At 39.7% G+C, this 20,439-nt stretch overlaps 1 protein-coding gene across 1 annotated transcript in view; it reads left to right on the top strand.

The window, feature by feature from the left end:
* The window catches only part of RNPEP (arginyl aminopeptidase), a 117,933-nt gene that overhangs the window by 79,362 nt on the left and 18,132 nt on the right, over positions 1–20,439 (top strand). Inside the window, exons 10-11 of the mRNA XM_053706935.1 lie at positions 13,640–13,864; positions 17,209–17,351. Of these exons, the coding sequence (XP_053562910.1) occupies positions 13,640–13,864; positions 17,209–17,351 (368 nt within the window). The remainder of the gene's footprint in view (positions 1–13,639; positions 13,865–17,208; positions 17,352–20,439) is intronic.

Here is a 20,439-nt window from a genome sequence, read left to right as displayed (position 1 = left end):
AGATAGCAGGCTCAGAAGGAGTGATTTATTCTTAAATTTCAAAGTCTTGGTTAAACAAGTGGACCAAAATTGTATAGGCAAAACAATTTGGGCCTCCAAACAAAGTAAACATTTATCCATGGATATGGAATGATCCTGTTGTGAGTCCTTGGCTAAGAGGTAACAAACCCCACAATAATTGCAAAAGAAATTAAGCGACTACAAAAAAATATCAAATAAAATAAAATATAGAATATTAAATTTTAATATTGAACATATAAGGAAAATTTTTAGACAAAAAAATAACTGATTGCCCGAGGTTCCTACCGCTAAAAGTAATACCCCACTAGTAATAGGAAAAACGGAATCCTTTAAGAGGCCTTTTCTTTGAAACGATCCGGGTAGAATAGGAAAATACAGTCGCAACTTGAAGAGCTAAATTTCTCCTGCGTAGTAACTGAAGTTGCAACGGTACCACTCCACTAAACCGGAAGTGCGTGTGTCACGTGAGCGCGGGGCTAAAGTGCGCAACATTTCTCTGCCAAATGAGAGAACTTTCCCTCAAGTCTCATACTGAATAATTATGAAAAAAACCATTTCCATATAACATGTGCCAAAGATATTGTCCCCATATAAATCCTCTATTAAATAAGGATTGTGTCTTCTGTAAAAAAGGATCTGAAAAAGTGGGTTAACCTCTTAAGTGCTGCTGTCCTTCTGTACCTAGAAGGCAAAAGGCTCTTACCTTAGATCCAACTGCATAATAGATGCTGCTCCTTAGGTGAAGCAGGCACTGCACTCCCTGTCATGGAACTGTAGGAAAAGAAAGAACAGAGTAACTAACTCTGGCTTTCCACAAAGGGGTAGCAAAGTGTTAAAAGTAAAGCAGAGACTTCCTCGCCACCTTTTAACTGCTAAAAGCCACCACTACTCTTACTCAAGAGATTGACGTGAACCCAGCTAGACCCCAATCCTTGCTTGCAGGGAAAAGTACCCATAAAAGGATTCATTTCTTCAGACACCAACTTCTGTTGACAGAGGCAAAGAGAATGACTGGGGGTTATGGATAAGGCAGTTAAACTTAAAGGGACACTGTATCCAAATTTTTTCTTTTGTAATTCAGAAAGAGCATGCAATTTTAAGCAACTTTCTAATTTACTCCTATTATCAATTTTTCTTCGTTCTCTTGCTATCATTATTTGAAAAAGAAGGCATCTAAGCTTTTGTTTGGTTTCAGTACTCTGGACAGCACTTTTTTATTGGTGGATGAATTTATCCACCAATCAGCAAGGACAACCAAGGTTGTTCACCAAAAATGGGCCGGCATCTAAACTTACATTCTTGCATTTCAAATAAAGATACCAAGAGAATGAAGAAAATTTGATAATAGGAGTAAATTAGAAAGGTGCTTAAAATTTCATGCTCAACCTGAATCACGAAATAAATTTTTTGGGTACAGTGTCCCTTTAACAGCTTTGCTGGGGTGCTCTTTGCCTCCTCCTACTGGCCAGGAGTTGAATATCCCACTAGTAATTGGAATGACATTGTGGACTCTCCATGTCATAGGAAAGAAATAACCTACAATTGGGCTTTAATGTAATTCTAACCTAAAAACTTCCAAATGTTGCTTCCAGAGGAAGATTGGAACTCTGTAGTAGGTGGCGTATCTTTACACCATTCGAGCTTCAGTACTTGGCAGCCCCGCTCTGAGTTTTTGTGGTCTACCACCTTGTGGCTGGGCTGTTGTTGCTCCTAGACGCTCCCACTTCACATTAATAGCATTTACAGTTGACCAGGTCTGATCTAGTAGAACATTTGTCTTACATAGTAACATAGTAGATGAGGTTGAAAAAAGACCGAAGTCCATCGAGTTCAACCTATACAAAGCTAATATACTTACAAAAAAAAAGCTCCAGTTGAGCTGAAATTAATCCTACTAAAAGGTGACCTATTTAATACAAGCAATCATATCCATGAATTTTGCAGTAGTATATAGATAGCTGGCAGGATCACTGTTTATTTGCTGTATGGAACCAATGGCACTACTTTACTAAATAAGAAATATCTTAGGAATATTGCCACTTATACTGGTAAAAAAGGGGCCTTTATTAAACACGTTTTGTGGCTAGAGTTACTGAGTATCTTGGAACAATATTGACAAATGCAGTAAAAGAGAACTGGGAAAAAAAGGATACTATATTAGCACTTAGGATTCTCCCATGTTATATTTTGTGTGGTCAAATTTATGTTAAAAATTATCAATTTTTATTTATTTCATGTTAAAAATGGGTTCAAAATTTAAAATCTATCAAGTACACATTGAGATCTGTTAATCAAATATTGTATTAGGCGTCTGCTTTTACTATTCACAAACAGTGATTAGGCTCTTTGGAGTAAGGACGATATGAAAGAATATTAGATAAGTGTATCACTTAAAGGGCCACTAAACCCAAAATCTTTCTTTCATGATTCAGATAGAACATACAAATGTAAACATTACAATTTACTTCTATTATTTATTTTGCTTCATTTTTTAGATATCCTTATTTGAAGAAAAAGCAATGCACATGGGTGAGCCAATCATGAGGCATTCTATGTGCAGCAACCAATCAGCAGCTACTGAGCATATCTAGATATGCTTTTCAGCAAAGAATATCAAGAGAATAAAACAAATTAGATAATAGAAGTAAATTAGAAAGATGTTTAAAATTGCATTCTCTTTCTAAATCATGAAAGAAAAAATGTGAGTTTCATGTCCCTTTTAATATTGTTTTTTAAGTATCTGCAACATTATGCCAGAATTATTGATGATATTTTTTATTTTAAGGTCACTTTACCAGCTGTAGAGAATTAATGAATTTAATTGAAGCATCTCAATCTTAAAAACGTATAGATGATTCGCAGTTACTTGATAGTAACTTTTGGATACTATAATTATGTTCCAATCATATTGCTTGATTGTATCCGTTTATCAAAAATATCTGCTTACAGAATCTCTGGTATTGTGCCTATGTTGAAAAATCTGTGCGTTAATATATTTGAATTCAATACAGTATGATAAAACTAGGGTCTCTGGCAATAGTTCATTTAAGATGGTATTTTTTATAATTCACATATGCGATATTTGGCAAGTCTGTTATGTTTTTCAATAGGTAACCTTTACTTTCTAACCGCATATGCAGCGTTATCCTTACAATTTATGATGTGCTTAACAGTACATAAAAGATCTGGCCAATTGTACTGTGTCTATATCTGTTGTATATTATTGCACACTATGAACCCTTTGTTGTTTGCCGTAGGGGACCTTTGCTTTCTGACTGCTTATGTAGCGTCTCCTTGTGATCTTGTATTATATTTATCAACAGAGGTTATTTAGTAACTGACCGCTTGTATAGAGATTATGCCTATTTTTTTATATTACCCAGCAAGGGTCTTGTATAATTGGTCATAAAACACCTTTATTTTCTAACCATATCCACGGCGTTTCTTATAGTTTATATAATATTTGAGAGCAAAGATTCTCAGGGGCCGATTTATCACTGTCTGACGAACATGATCCGCTGTAGCCAGACATCGCTGAATGCCTGGTGAACTGCTTGTGCAATGCCGCCCCCTGCAGATTCGCTAGCAGGGGTTGTCAATCAACCCTATCGTACACGATCAGGCGGATTGTCGTCCGCAGCTTTAGAGGACGAATAAAGTAGCAGCGGTCTTTAGACTGCTGCTTCTTAACTCCTGTTTCCGGCAAACCTAAAGGCTTGCACGGAAACAGGTATTTAGCCCCATTCGGGCCATGGTTAATCGGCCCCTTAATGTCTCATCATTTGTACAGCGTCTCTGCCCACTGTTAGGTACTGAACAGCTGAAATCTTTGGCTGTTGGCCACGTGTGCAATATATATGTGAATAGGTTATATCTTAGTAGCAGCAGATGCTTGATATTAATATACCGTTTGTACGTTATCTCATTCAGGTAATAATGTAGCTGTTTATACAGTCTAATTATGAATATTATCTATATCTTTTGTGATTTGCACATGGGACTTTGTATTTTACAATGGTACTTGGATTTAAAAGAACTCAAACTCCCACTAGCCCATTCTCTTTACATGTTTCGCCGACTAACTTTTGTGAAAATCACAGGATCACTGTTTACCCCAAAGAAGTTAAATGTGACAAGTACTCACCTCACAAATGGACATTAAACTCAAAACACTATCTACAAAATCAATTGTGCTTTCATTACAGAAATAATTTACAGGCACACTCTTATCCAAGTTGCATAACACCACCCAGCATGCATCATTCATGGCACTGCTTCAGAAGTGAGTCTGTAAGGAACAAGTTCTGCACAGATAAATGCCAACACGAAACCAAATAGCAGAACAAACCTTTTAAAAATAGTAAAACTGATCCTTTATTATTAAAGCAAGACGGTAAATTTACACACGCACACACCAGATTAAAAGACATTCTCCTATGATATTTCCAGCACACTGTTTCATAAGTGCTATTTTACCTGGTTATATAGCTAAAAACACACCTTTTTTTTTCTTTTTTTTTAAATAAAAGATTGTTTGTTTTTCTTGATGATGATCAGATACTTGAAAAAGTTTGTTCTGTTTTCTAAAAAAAATCCAGTTCCTTTTTGGGATGTGTATATAGTTTGTCAGGCTCTGTTGCATCATCCATTTGAACCTAATGCCACAAGGCCTTTGTTAAAGGGACAGTCTACTCCAAAAAATATATTGTTTAAAAAGATAGATTATCCCTTTATTACCCATTCCCCAGTTTTACACAACCAACATGGTTATATTAATATACTTTTTACCTCTGTGATTACCTTGTACCTAAACCTTTGCAGGCTGCCCCCTTATCTCAGTTATTTTGACAGACTTGCCACCGGAGTGAGCACAAATTAACTACATGTCACTCATCAACTAGCATTGTCTAGCTGGGAAAAAAACTGTAAAAATGCACTGAAATAAGAGGCAGCCTTCAAGGGCTTAGAAATAAGCATTAGAGCCTACCTAGGTTTTGCTTTCAACAAAGAATACCAAGAGAACAAAGAAAATGTATTGATAAAAGTAAATTGGAAAGTTGATTAAAATTACTTGCACTATCTGAATCATGAAAGTTTAATTTTGACTAGACTGTCCTTTTACGTAGCTTAAAAAAATATAATGTACATTGTGTGCATTTGTACATTCTGATGTTGGAATCATTGACGTCTTGCTGCTAGTCTAGTGAATGGTTGTGTTGCTGGAGCTTTCTATCTTTAACCCTTTCCGGTCCTATTCATTTATTTTTAATAAGTGCGCCAGCAGTTCTTATTTATTTTACCATTAGCCTTAGGGATACAGATGGGAAAGTGTGCAGTTATTTTATTATGGGAAAGTGATGTGTCACATTATATTTTATATTTATATATATATATATATATATATATATATCCACAGACTGACAGCAGATTGGCAAATAGGCTCAGCCGCTCAGCATATCCAGATCCCTTGCACACACTGTCAGGTTTGTGCTGCCAGGCAGCTCCCTCCCGGCCTCTCATTTCTCCCCATTCAGGGACAGCGTCTGTGTCGTTCCGCTTCCTGCAGTGGTCCCCTTGCCTGTGGCGTCCGTCTAGTACCAGTGATCGGTGCAAAGTGCTACATCTAGCCTAGCTGTGCACCGATCACTCGTAATGTCACTGTGAACTTCGTCACCTTTTCGGTCCAATGACGGAAAATATCCGATATTGGACCGCAAGCGGTAAAACCCTTTGTTGGATATATTCCGACATAGGACTGGAAAGGGTTAATATAGTTTTGACCCTCTATCATCAACAAGGGAAGGCCCTCCATGCAAAACTTTTTTTCTTCTTTTCTTGAGCTTAGAGACATTTTTTTGGGGTGAAAATACCTTTTTATACTTTTAACCTTCAAATAGGCACTCTTAACCATATGTTAGGGATAGTCAAGTGCTAAATAAACTTTTATGATTCAAATAGGGCATGCCATTTTAAACAACTTTCCAATTTAATTTTATGACCAATTTTCCTTTGTTCTCTTGGTATTCTTAGTTGAAAGCTAAACCTTGGAGGTTCATATGCTAATTTCTTGGACCTTGAAGGCCGCCTGTAATCTAACAGTTTTTCACCACTACAGGGCATTAGTTCATGTGTTTCATATAGATAACATTGAGCTCATGCACGTGAAGTTACCTAGGAGTGAGCACTGATTGGCTAAAATGAAAGTCTGTCAAAAGAACTGAAATAAGGGGGCAGTCTGCTGAGGCTTAGATACAAGGTAATTACAGAGGTAAAGCGTGTATAATTATAACTGTGTTTGTTATGCAAAACTGGGGAATGGGTAATAAAGGGATTATCTATCTTTTTAAACAACAAAAATTCTGGTGTTGACTGTCCCTTTAAAGTTGACAGGCAAAAGAAGGGTGTAGGTGAAAGATGGAGATGTTCTGAAGACTATTGGGAACTCCAAGAAGGCACAAAGCTGTATACCCCAAATGTACTTAAGTATGAAGTGACTGATGTACCTGTAGCAGTGTACTCCACTGAAAATTCTGACAGCACATTCATTTTTTGCAATATTATAACATTTTCTATTATTTATAAATTGTATTTAAACTATCCAAAGTACAAATTAATTGCATAATTTAACATAGATTTATTTAATGATAATTTGTGCAACACACGTTAAAAAATGTGATGTTAGCTCATTTTAGCTTAATATTGCCATAAATTTTAGCCAGGTGGTCAGAAAAATGAGCCAGGTGGTGTGCCTATTAAGGGCCAGATTAAAAGTGGAGCTCAAATGTTTGCGCTTGGGTTTTTCACCATAGTTTGCGCACAAGTTAAATTGCACTTGTATTACGAGTTGAGTGTAAACGTGATCACGTAAGCGCCATCGTGATTTACGGTAGAATGATTACCACAACTTCAGAGCTGCTGTTCACTGTTTTTCAAAACCTAAAAGTGTCACAAAACACATCAAAAATACATTACAAAGTACAGTTACACTCATAATGACACCATCTAATAAAAAAAGTGCAAAAAAAGTGCTCAAAGATATGAGGTCTCAGGTAAATGACTAACATTGAGATACATAAATATACATCTCTAAAGATGTATATGTATGTATATACTGTATACATGTGTGTATATATGTGTACATATACGGTATATTTATATGTGTATATATGTATTTACAGACATACATATGTAGACATATATAGAAGTGCATTGGAGCCCTTTGCAGTTAAGTATATAAAAACATGAAAAAAAATTATGCAATATTGATATTTAAGAAAGGTTTTAAATATGTATTTACTGTAAATATTTCACATTCCAATATTCAATACATAGCAGAATATTTTCTATGTATTGTTAAAGATATATATATATATATAGTACCAAATTTACCATCATATTTATAAATAATTAGAATATATTTTTCAATGTGAAGAACATTGGAATGTAAAATATTCATATTTCTCCAACATAGGTGTGTCCGGTCCACGGCGTCATCCTTACTTGTGGGATATTCTCTTCCCCAACAGGAAATGGCAAAGAGCCAGCAAAGCTGGTCACATGATCCCTCCTAGGCTCCGCCTACCCCAGTCATTCTCTTTGCCGTTGTACAGGCAACATCTCCACGGAGATGGCTTAGAGTTTTTTAGTGTTTAACTGTAGTTTTTATTATTCAATCAAGAGTTTGTTATTTTAAAATAGTGCTGGTATGTACTATTTACTCTGAAACAGAAAAGAGATGAAGATTTCTGTTTGTATGAGGAAAATGATTTTAGCAACCGTTACTAAAATCCATGGCTGTTCCACACAGGACTGTTGAGAGGAATTAACTTCAGTTGGGGGAACAGTGAGCAGTCTTTTGCTGCTTGAGGTATGACACATTCTAACAAGACGATGTAATGCTGGAAGCTGTCATTTTCCCTATGGGATCCGGTAAGCCATTTTTATTCAGACAGTAAATAAGGGCTTCACAAGGGTTTATTAAGACTGTAGACATTTTCTGGGCTAAATCGATCATATTTACACATATTTAGCCTTGAGGAATCATTTAATCTGGGTATTTTTTGTAAAATAATATCGGCAGGCACTGTTTTAGACACTTTATTCTATAGGGGCTTTCCCTAATCATAGTCAGAGCCTCATTTTCGCGCCGGTATGGCGCACTTGTTTTTGAGAACAGCATGGCATGCAGCTGCATGTGTGTGGAGCTCTGATACATAGAAAAGTCTTTCTGAAGGCATCATTTGGTATCGTATTCCCCTTTGGGCTTGGTTGGGTCTCAGCAAAGCAGATTCCAGGGACTGTAAAGGGGTTAAATATAAAAACGGCTCCGGTTCCGTTATTTTAAGGGTTAAAGCTTCCAAATTTGGTGTGCAATACTTTTAAGGATTTAAGACACTGTGGTGAAATTTTGGTGAATTTTGAACAATTCCTTCATACTTTTTCGCAATTGCAGTAATAAAGTGTGTTCAGTTTAAAATTTAAAGTGACAGTAACGGTTTTATTTTAAAACGTTTTTTGTGCTTTGTTATCAAGTTTATGCCTGTTTAACATGTCTGAACTACCAGATAGATTGTGTTCTGACTGTGGGGAAGCCAAGGTTCCTTCTCATTTAAATAGATGTGATTTATGTCATAAAAAATTTAGTAAAAATGATGCCCAAGATGATTCCTCAAGTGAGGGGAGTAAGCATGGTACTGCATCATCCCCTCCTTCGTCTACACCAGTCTTGCCCATACAGGAGGCCCCTAGTACATCTAGCGCGCCAATACTCCTTACTATGCAACAATTAACGGCTGTAATGGATAATTCTATCAAAAACATTTTAGCCAATATGCCCACTTATCAGCGAAAGCGCGACTGCTCTGTTTTAGAAAATACTGAAGAGCATGAGGACGCTGATGATATTGTTTCTGAAGGGCCCCTACACCAGTCTGAGGGGGCCAGGGAGGTTTTGTCTGAGGGAGAAATTTCAGATTCAGGAAAAATTTCTCAACAAGCTGAACCTGATGTGATTACTTTTAAATTTAAGTTGGAACATCTCCGCGCTCTGCTTAAGGAGGTGTTATCCAATTTGGATGATTGTGATTATTTGGTCATTCCAGAAACACTATGTAAAATGGACAAGTTCCTAGAGGCCCCGGGGCCCCCCGAAGCTTTTCCTATATCCAAGCGGGTGGCGTACATTGTTAATAAAGAATGGGACAGGCCCGGTATACCTTTCGTACCTCCCCCCATATTTAAAAAATTGTTTCCTATAGTCGACCCCAGAAAGGACTTATGGCAGACAGTCCCCAAGGTCGAGGGGGCGGTTTCTACTCTAAACAAGCGCGCCACTATACCCATAGAAGATAGTTGTGCTTTCCAAGAGCAAGGTTACCTTCTACTACCAATTGCATGCATTGTCCCTGTCACTACAGCCGCGTGTTTCTGGTTCGATGAGCTAGAAAAGGCGATTATTAGTAATTCTTCTTCTTATGAGGAGATTATGGACAGAATTCGTGCTCTTAAATTGGCTAATTCTTTCACCCTAGACGCCACCTTGCAATTGGCTAGGTTAGCGGCGAAAAATTCTGGGTTTGCTATTGTGGCGCGCAGAGCGCTTTGGTTAAAATCTTGGTCAGCGGATGCGTCTTCCAAGAACAAATTGCTTGACATTCCTTTCAAGGGGAAAACACTGTTTGGCCCTGACTTGAAAGAGATTATCTCTGATATCACTGGGGGCAAGGGCCACGCCCTTCCTCAGGATAGGTCTTTCAAGGCCAAAAATAAACCTAATTTTCGTCCCTTTCGCAGAAACGGACCAGCCCCAAGTGCTACGTCCTCTAAGCAGGAGGGTAATACTTCTCAAGCCAATCCAGCCTGGAGACCTATGCAAGGCTGGAACAAGGGAAAGCAGGCCAAGAAACCTGCCACTGCTCCCAAGACAGCATGAGATGCGGGCCCCCGATCCGGGACCGGATTTGGTGGGGGGCAGACTCTCTCTCTTCACTCAGGCTTGGGCAAGAGATGTTCTGGATCCTTGGGCGCTAGAAATAGTCTCCCAAGGTTATCTTCTGGAAGTGATTCATCCTGTTCCATTAAGAGAACGAGGGATGGGGTTCTACTCCAATCTGTTCGTAGTTCCCAAAAAAGAGGGAACGTTCAGACCAATCTTAGATCTCAAGATCCTAAACAAGTTTCTCAAGGTTCCATCGTCCAAAATGGAAACCATTCGAACAATCCTTCCATCCAGGAAGGTCAATTCTTGACCACGGTGGATTTAAAGGATGCGTATCTACATATTCCTGTCCACAAGGAACATCATCGGTTCCTAAGGTTCGCATTCCTGGACAAGCATTACCAGTTCGTGGCGCTTCCTTTCGGATTAGCCACTGCTCCAAGGAATTTCTCAAAGGTACTAGGGTCCCTTCTGGCGGTGCTAAGACCAAGGGGCATTGCTGTAGTACCTTACTTGGACGACATTCTGATTCAAGCGTCGTCCCTTCCTCAAGCAAAGGCTCACACGGACATAGTCCTGGCCTTTCTCAGATCTCACGGATGGAAAGTGAACGTGGAAAAGAGTTCTCTATCTCCGTCGACAAGAGTTCCCTTCTTGGGAACAATAATAGACTCCTTAGAAATGAGGATTTTTCTGACAGAGACCAGAAAAACAAAACTTCTACACTCTTGTCGGATACTTCATTCCGTTCCTCTTCCTTCCATAGCGCAGTGCATGGAAGTGATAGGTTTGATGGTAGCGGCAATGGACATAGTTCCTTTTGCGCGCATTCATCTAAGACCATTACAAACTGTGTATGCTCAGTCAGTGGAATGGGGACTATACAGACTTGTCTCCGAAGATACAAGTAAATCAGAGGACCAGAGACTCACTCCGTGGGTGGCTGTCCCTGGACAACCTGTCACAAGGGGTGACCTCCCGCAGACCAGAGTGGGTCATTGTCACGACCGACGCCAGTCTGATGGGCTGGGGCGCAGTCTGGGGATCCCTGAAAGCTCAGGGTCTTTGGTCTCGGGAAGAATCTCTTCTACCGATAAATATTCTGGAACTGAGAGCGATATTCAATGCTCTCAAGGCTTGGCCTCAGCTAGCGAGGGCCAAGTTCATACGGTTTCAATCAGACAACATGACGACTGTTGCGTACATCAACCATCAGGGGGGAACAAGGAGTTCCCTGGCGATGGAAGAAGTGACCAGAATCATTCAATGGGCGGAGACTTGCTCCTGCCACCTTTCTGCAATCCACATCCCAGGAGTGGAAAATTGGGAAGCGGATTTTCTGAGTCGTCAGACATTGCATCCGGGGGAGTGGGATCTCCATCCGGAAATCTTTGCCCAAATCACTCAACTGTGGGGCATTCCAGACATGGATCTGATGGCCTCTCGTCAGAACTTCAAGGTTCCTTGCTACGGGTCCAGATCCAGGGATCCCAAGGCGACTCTAGTAGATGCACTAGTAGCACCTTGGACCTTCAAACTAGCCTATGTATTCCCGCCGTTTCCTCTCATCCCCAGGCTGGTAGCCAGGATCAATCAGGAGAGGGCGTCGGTGATCTTGATAGCTCCTGCGTGGCCACGCAGGACTTGGTATGCAGATCTGGTGAATATGTCATCGGCTCCACCATGGAAGCTACCTTTGAGACGAGACCTTCTTGTTCAAGGTCCGTTCGAACATCCGATTCTGGTCCCACTCCAGCTGACTGCTTGGAGATTGAACGCTTGATCTTATCAAAGCGAGGGTTCTCAGATTCTGTTATTGATACTCTTGTTCAGGCCAGAAAGCCTGTAACTAGAAAAATTTACCACAAAATTTGGAAAAAATATATCTGTTGGTGTGAATCTAAAGGATTCCCTTGGGACAAGGTTAAGATTCCTAAGAGTCTATCCTTCCTTCGAGAAGGATTGGAAAAAGGATTATCTGCAAGTTCCTTGATGGGACAGATTTCTGCCTTGTCTGTGTTACTTCACAAAAAGCTGGCAGCTGTGCCAGATGTTCAGGCCTTTGTTCAGGCTCTGGTTAGAATCAAGCCTGTTTACAAACCTTTGACTCCTCCTTGGAGTCTCAACTTAGTTCTTTCAGTTCTTCAGGGGGTTCCGTTTGAACCCTTACATTCCGTTGATATTAAGTTATTATCTTGGAAAGCAATTTCTTCTGCTAGAAGAGTTTCAGAATTATCTGCTCTGCAGTGTTCTCCTCCTTATCTGGTGTTCCATGCAGATAAGGTGGTTTTACGTACTAACCTGGTTTTCTTCCAAAAGTTGTTTCTAACAAAAACATTAACCAGGAGATAGTCGTGCCTTCTATTTAGATGCTACAAAGGATTTTAGACAAACATCTTCCTTGTTTGTTGTTTATTCTGGTAAAAGGAGAGGTCAAAAAGCAACTTCTACCTCTCTCTCTTTTTGGATTAAAAGCATCATCAGATTGGCTTACGAGACTGCCGGACGGCAGCCTCCTGAAAGGATCACAGCTCCTTCCACTAGGGCTGTGGCTTCCACATGGGCCTTCAAGAACGAGGCTTCTGTTGATCAGATATGTAGGGCAGCGACTTGGTCTTCACTGCACACTTTTACCAAATTTTACAAGTTTGATACTTTTGCTTCTTCTGAGGCTATTTTTGGGAGAAAGGTTTTGCAAGCCGTGGTGCCTTCCATTTAGGTGACCTGATTTGCTCCCTCCCTTCATCCGTGTCCTAAAGCTTTGGTATTGGTTCCCACAAGTAAGGATGACGCCGTGGACCGGACACACCTATGTTGGAGAAAACAGAATTTATGTTTACCTGATAAATTACTTTCTCCAACGGTGTGTCCGGTCCACGGCCCGCCCTGGTTTTTTAATCAGGTCTGATAATTTATTTTCTTTAACTACAGTCACCACGGTATCATATGGTTTCTCCTATGCAAATATTCCTCCTTAACGTCGGTCGAATGACTGGGGTAGGCGGAGCCTAGGAGGGATCATGTGACCAGCTTTGCTGGCTCTTTGCCATTTCCTGTTGGGGAAGAGAATATCCCACAAGTAAGGATGACGCCGTGGACCGGACACACCGTTGGAGAAAGTAATTTATCAGGTAAACATAAATTCTGTTTTTTATGTCGGGTTAGTGCAAATTAGAAAACGTGGTCGGGTTATCGCACATGAGAATATGAGTTTGGGTTAGCGCATATGTAAATATGCGATCGGGTTTGCACATATGAGAATATGCGATCAGGTTAGTGCACGAGTAGGGTGGTTTTTTTTCCACTTTTTTTCTCCATTGACTTCTATAGGGGAATAGGTTATCGCATGGGCGATAGTCTAATTGTGCTAGAAGTTAACTGTTTGCGCTCTTCAGGTTAGTGCAAGAGAACAAACGTTTTACTTTTAACTCATGATATGTGCGCAAAAATTTTACTTATTACTCAATTAGTGCTCTAGCATAAGCGCTAAATAGTGCTCCACTCGTGATCTGGCCCTAAATAGGTCCAAGGGAGAACACTGTAGGTATCACTCTTGCTGTTGGAGATATTTGAGAGTTTTCTCTAATTATAATAATTTTTCCAGTGATTCTGATTACACTAAATAGTGCTAAAACAGTTGAAAACCATTGTTGGTAAGTTCTTGCGCTTTTTGCCCTGCAGGACTAGAGTTTGACTGCTGGCTGAACACCCCTGGGTGGCCGCCCTTTTTACCTGACCTCTCTGCAGGAGAAGCACTCATGAAACCAGCAGAGGACCTGGCAAAACTTTGGGCAACCACTCCCCTGAACATGAAAGCTATTTCAAAAGTGGACATTACACCGTGGAGGACTTACCAGCTTGTCCATTTCCTGGATAAAGTCCTAGCTTTGTCCCCATTGCCGAATGGTAAGAAAAGGAGGTCTATTTTCACTATTAATGTGAGTTTTTCTACACTGGTTGTCCAAGTATGGCTTGGAGTGCACTGCAAGATTGTACCATGCACCAGTTTAAACACAGCACTAGCTCAGAGAGCCTGAGGTTTGTACAATCTGGTAATTACTCAATTAGCTTATTACTGGCATGCTGAGCAGCTGCAGTATTTAAAAAGCGTGTGCACTGAGAATATCTAGGTATACTGCACATGCAGAGAAAAGTGTTAACACTAAAATAATTGTTACTTTTACTAAAAGCATTTTTGCCAATACATTTATATTGCAAATATGTTCCTATTCAAAGATGTAATTAATTTATGTGCATTTCAATTTTGGCTGGAATGTCCCTTTAATATGTATAATTTAGGAGAGTAAGAAAATGGTGATAGAAACAATTAAAGGGACAGTAAAGTCAAAATGAAACTTGCACGGTTAAGATAGAGCATTCAATTTTATAAAAACTTTCCTATTTACTTATATTATCAAATTAGCTTTGTTTGCTCAGTATCCTTTATTGAAGATCAATCCTTTGTTGTCTCATATGAGCTTAGGAGCGTGCTCACATCTTTAAAGGGACAGAAAACCCCTAAATAATATAAAAACAACTTTCAAATTTGCTTAATTATCTTGTTTTCCTTTGCTGAAGGTGAAGGAACAACATTGCACTAAGGGCAGCTAGCTGAACACATCTAGTTAGCTAATCACAAGAGACAAATGTGTGCAGGCACCAATCAGCTACTAACTCACACTAGTGTAGGATATGTGCGTATTCTTTTTCAACAAGGGATACCAAGAGAACAAAACACATTTGAAATTAGAATTTAATTTGAAAGTGTCTTACAATGACATGCTCTATCGGAATTATGCAAGTTTAATTTTAACTTTCCTATCCCTTTAACATTCAATGGTAGCAGTGTTTGCAACAATATTATACATAGAGTGCTAAATACCTTTGAATGTTCCTAATAACCTAACCTAAGTTTACAAATAATACCAAGAGAATGAGAATTTGATACTAGAAGGAAATTGAAAAGTTGTTTAAAATTGCACGCTCTATCTAAACCATGCAAGTTTATATTTGACTTTTCTGTCCCTTTAAGTATAATACGGGATTTAATCTAGCCGAGGATGAACACATTTTGCACAAAGAGAATAAGGGTTCAACATCTCAAGTTGGAGGGTAGTAGGTTCAATAGTAATTTACAGAAGCCCCTCTTTACAGAAACATAGAAACATAGATATTGACGGCAGATAAGAGCCATAGGCCCAGCAAGTCTGCCCGACCTTACCTAACAGTATAAACTTATCTAGTTCGTAGGATAGCCCTATGCTTGTCCCATGCATTTTTAAAGTCCCCCACAGTGTTTGTTGCTACTACCTCTTGAGGAAGTTTATTCCATAAATCAATCACTCTTTCTGTAAAGAAGTGCTTCCTCAAATTACTTCTGAATCTACTACCCTTTAGCTTGAGCTCATGACCCCTTGTTCTTGAATTTTCCATTTTATGTAAAATACCCACAGCCTCAGTTTTACTAAACCCTTTAATGTACTTGAAAGTTGCTATCATATCACCTCTTTCCCTTCTCTCCTCTAAGCTATACATATTTAGGTCATTGAGCCTATCCTGGTAAGTTTTATTTTTTAGACCATGTACCATTTTGGTAGCCCTCCTTTGCACAGATTCAAGTTTGTTAATATCCTTCTGAAGATATGGTCTCCAGAACTGCACACAATACTCAAGATGAGGCCTAACTAATGATCTATAAAGTGGCATAAGAACCTTACTATTTCTGCTGCAAATACCTCTACCAATACATCCAAGCATTCTGCTAGCCTTACTCGCTGCATTACTACATTGTTTACTAAGTTTTAAATCATCTGAAATAATAATTCCCAAGTCCTGTTCCTCGTCTGTAACAGTCAGTAAAGTGTCATTGAGTCTGTAATTAACATTTGGATTTTTCTTCCCTAAATGCATTATTTTACACTTTGCTGTGTTAAACTTTAGACCCCAGTCATTTGTCCAATCCTCCAATTGTTGTATATCACTTCTCATTTTGTCTACCCCCCCTGGAACATCCACTCTGTTGCAAATTTTTGTATCATCTGCAAAGAGACATACTTTCCCCTGTAGCCCTTTGCTGATATCGCAGATAAATATGTTAAACAAAACAGGCCCCAGAACTGACCCCTGAGGAACACCACTAGTAACAGCCCCCTCTGCTGAATGAACTCCATTTACTAAGACACTTTGTTTTCTGTCCTTAAGCCAGCATTCCACCCAGTTCACAATTTTTGAATCTAGACCAAGGAGATATAGTTTGTGAATAAGTTTATTGCGTGGGACGGTGTCAAATGCTTTGCTGAAATCTAGATATGCTACATCAACTGCTCCTCCCTTGTCTAATACTTTTGTTACATAATCAAAGAAGTCAATTAGATTAGTCTGACATGATCTCCCTGAAGTAAAACCATGCTGATTTTGGTCCTCTAAATTGTTTGTCTTTATGTAAGTCATAATTCTTTCTTTTAAGAGGCTTTTCATTAATTTCCCTACTACTGAAGTTAAACTAACTGGCCTGTAGTTGCCAGATTCTTCTCTACTGCCCTTTTTATGGTGGTTGATTCATGGGGGTTTATTTAACAAGGGCCGAATGGCCCCTAGTCCCCTTGTTTCCGCGCGAGCCTTCAGGCTTGCCGGAAATAGGAGTTAAGAAGCAGCTGTCTTAAGACCACTGCTCCTTAACTCGTACGCTGCCTCTGAGGCGGCGTATAGCAATCCGCCCGACCATGTACGATTGGGCTGATTGACACCCCTTGCTAGCAGCCGATTGGCCTCGAATCTGCAGGGGGCAGCATTGCACCAGCAGTTCACAAGAACTGCTGGTGCAATGATAAATGCCGACAGCGTATGCTGTCAGCATTTATCAATATACGGCGGACATGGTTCGCTATAGCTGATCATGTCCGTCCGCACAATGATAAATAGACCCCATGGTATAGATCTCCAGTAATTATTAATGAAAGGGATACTGAACCCAAATTTTTTCTTTCATGATTTTTTCAATCAGCAAGCGCTACCCAGAGTTCTGAACCAAAAATGGGGCGCCTCCTAAGCTTTTTTTCAAATACAGATAGCAAGAGAACGAAGAAAAATTGATAATATTATTAGTAAATTTTAAAGTTTCATGCTCTATCTGAATCACAAAAGAAAAAATTTGGGTTCAGTATCCCTTTAAGATGACACTTCCAGCAAAATGTGTGTTTCTTTGTTTGCATTGTGGAGATTTAAATACATTTGCTTTATATTTTATCCAGGTAATGTAGAGGAGCTGGGAAAGCACTATCCAAAGATATCTGAAGCTAGCAATGCTGAGCTGCGATTGCGCTGGGCACAGATCGTGCTGAAAAATGATCACCAGCCTCACTTTCATAAAGTCAAGGATTTCCTGCACAGCCAGGTACAAGCTTTTGTGAGTTAGAGAAGCATGTTTGAGTTTGTATCCCCTCACCTCTGGAGTAAGTAGAAACCCCCTATCAGACGAATGAAAAGGTTCTACCTCATCTTCAGAGGTTAAAGACTGTTAAAGGGGCTTGTTGCAAAAATGCTGTTATATAATGCTCCAGACACATGCATAACCTGAGCCTAGCTATGCATACTCTTCAACAAAGAATATCAAGAGAACAAAGAAAATGTGCTACTGGAATAAGCCTGAAAAGTTTTACATTTTCATTTGGAGAGATACAACTCAGAATTTCCCTGCTTCTCTGCTTTTAAATAAGATCTAAAACTTTTGCCATTTATAGTGTGTGTCTATATATATATATATATATATATATATGTGTATATATAATTGGTCAGTATTGCTTCAGACTTGAAAAAGGAAGACATTCTTCCAAAAGCTTGTGATCTTATAAATGTATAGTTAGGCCAATAAAAAAGTTTCTTTTTTAAGACACGATGAGTCCACAGATCATCTTAATTACTAATGGGAATATTCACCTCCTGGTCAGCAGGAGGCGACAAAGAGCACCACAGCAGAGCTGTTAAAATAGCTCCTCCCTTCCCTCCCACCCCAGTTTTTCTCTTTTCCTACTTTAGTGATAGGAAGTGAGGTGTTAGAATAGATTTTTTAGTCAAGAGTTTATTGTTTTTAAAGTAGTGCAAGATTGTACTGCTTTGTCCTGGGTGCAGCCTTAGTCCATATCAGTCTCTACAGTAGAGCTTTGGTGGCTTTAGAGCAATGGGAACTTGTGGGACATAATTCTCACTGCGCCTCCCATATATTTTGCTGCCCTAACCCTGAAAACCTGAGGAATGCTTATTCAGGAATTTCTTTCTCTTCACAGGTCCATGTGGGGGATAGGACCCCTCAAACCTGGTGAACAGCCTTAGCTGTCAGGCAGATATATAAGGTAAGTGCTTTGTTATTTTCCTGGGAACACTGTGAGGAAAAGGAGCACTTTACCATATACCATTTATTAACATTATATAAAGAGCTTATATATTGAGCACTTTATATGGGACATAGCTCTCAGTGTCTGAGAGAACAAGACAGCATTTTTTTGCAGGCACTGGGGCTGGGAGAAAGCAATTTTGAGGGCTGGTGGTTCTCATGGCGTTAGAGTTTAATTTAAAATAACGTCATTACAGGAGTCTTGACAGTTAGCCACGCACACAATGGGCGGTTCTCCGTTTTGTTCTGCCTAGAAACGCTTGTTTTTGACAATAAATCGACAATAAATCAAGCGTTTCTAGTGCTGGAGTGTAGCTGATGTGATTGTCATCGAATCCGGATTACTGGCCAGACAGGGGAGTGATTTTTCCGGTCTTGCAGCAAGGTAGGCACCTCAGCAGAGCTGCTGAGGTGTAGGAGTGTACTTTTTTATTAAAGTATAGTTGTTTAATCACGTTTTTGCAACTCTCAGTAAAAAAGTGACACTTTAAAATTGAAAGATACAGTAACGTTTTTTTGTGCATACATTTTTTTTGTCAAAATTAAAGTTTTTATTGCATAATTATTCTATTGTGATTCAGTATGGACCAAGGAGACTTGCAAAATGTTACTTGCTCCTTGTGTTTTAATGCAAATGTGGAACCACCAATCCCTTTCTGTCCCTCATGTATATTGAGAGGACTTTAAGTTATAGGGAAAAAAATTCCTGAACAAAACTTTTCAAAAGGGAATGCTATTCAAGAGTCTAATGTCGAGATTCAAGGTATGCCGTTGCTTTCTCGCCAAGCGTCCCAAATTTTACCGCCCACACAAGCAATGCCCTGCATTTCTGCCCTAGCTCCTGCTAGGGTTACCTTAAAAGACATAGCTTCTCTTATGTCTTCTATAATTTCTGACGCATTGTCTGCTTTCCCTATGTTGCAGGGCAAACATAAGAGAAAATCCAGACATCCAGAGTTCTAATGCTATTGTGGCGATTTCGGATTTACCCTCCCAAGGTCACGAAGAGGAGGGTATCGCTGTAGCATCTGAGGGTGAAATCTCAGATTCTGAAAGTGTATTGCCTTTGATAGATTCAGAGGTGGTAACTTTTAGGTTTAAACTAGAACACCTCCGTCTGTTGCTTAGGGAGGTTTTGGTTACTTTGGACGACTGTGACTCCCAGAGGCAGATTTCTGCTTTCAAGATTATCTGCAGACCAGATAAAGAAAGAGGCGTTCTTACATTGTGTAGGACACCTCTCCGCCCTGGGAGTGTTTGTTCCCGTTCCGGTACAGGAAGAATGTCAGGGTTTTTATTCCAATCTGTTAGTAGTTCCCAAAAAGGAGGGAACATTCAGACCAATTTTAGACCTAAAGAGTCTAAACAAATTTATCAGAGTACCATCCTTCAAGATAGAAACTATTCGTTCCATTCTTCCTTTAATCCAGGAGGGTCAATTTATGACAACAGTGGATTTAAAGGACGCGTACCTACATGTCCCTTTTCACAGGGATCATCACAAGTTCCTGAGGTTTGCCTTCCAGGACAAACATTTCCAGTTTGTGGCTCTTCCTTTCAGTCTTGCTACTGCTCCCAGAATTTTCACAAAGGTTCTGGGGTCGCTGTTGGCGGTGCTTCGGTCGCGGGGCATTTCAGTGGCACCCTATCTAACAAGATCCCACACGGACTTGGTGTTATCTTTTCTTCAATCTCACGGGTGGAAGGTACATTTGGAAAAGAGTTCCTTAGTCCCAAGTACAAGGGTGACTTTCTTAGGGACCATAATAGACTTTGTCTATGAAGATTTTTCTGACAGAAGTCAGGAAATCAAAGATTTTTGATACTTGTCTAGTCCTTCATTCAACTTTTCGTCCGTCAGTGGCTCAGTGCAGGGAGTTAATCGGGCTGATGGTGGTGGCAATGGACATCATCCCGCATGCTCAGGCAATGGAATGGAGATTCTGCAGACTTGTCTCCTCGAATAACTCTGGACCAGGAGACAAGGAATTCTCTTCAATGGTGGTTGTCTCTGGATCATCTCTCCCAGGGAACTTGCTTTCGCAGACCATCTTGGGTGATTGTGACAACAGACACCAGCCTTCTAGGGTGG

Source organism: Bombina bombina, chromosome 3, assembly GCF_027579735.1.
Source record: "Bombina bombina isolate aBomBom1 chromosome 3, aBomBom1.pri, whole genome shotgun sequence".
NCBI classification, from domain to species: Eukaryota; Metazoa; Chordata; class Amphibia; order Anura; family Bombinatoridae; genus Bombina; species Bombina bombina.
The sequence above is the reverse complement of the archived record's forward strand: the minus strand, read 5'-3'. Positions and strand labels throughout refer to the sequence as shown.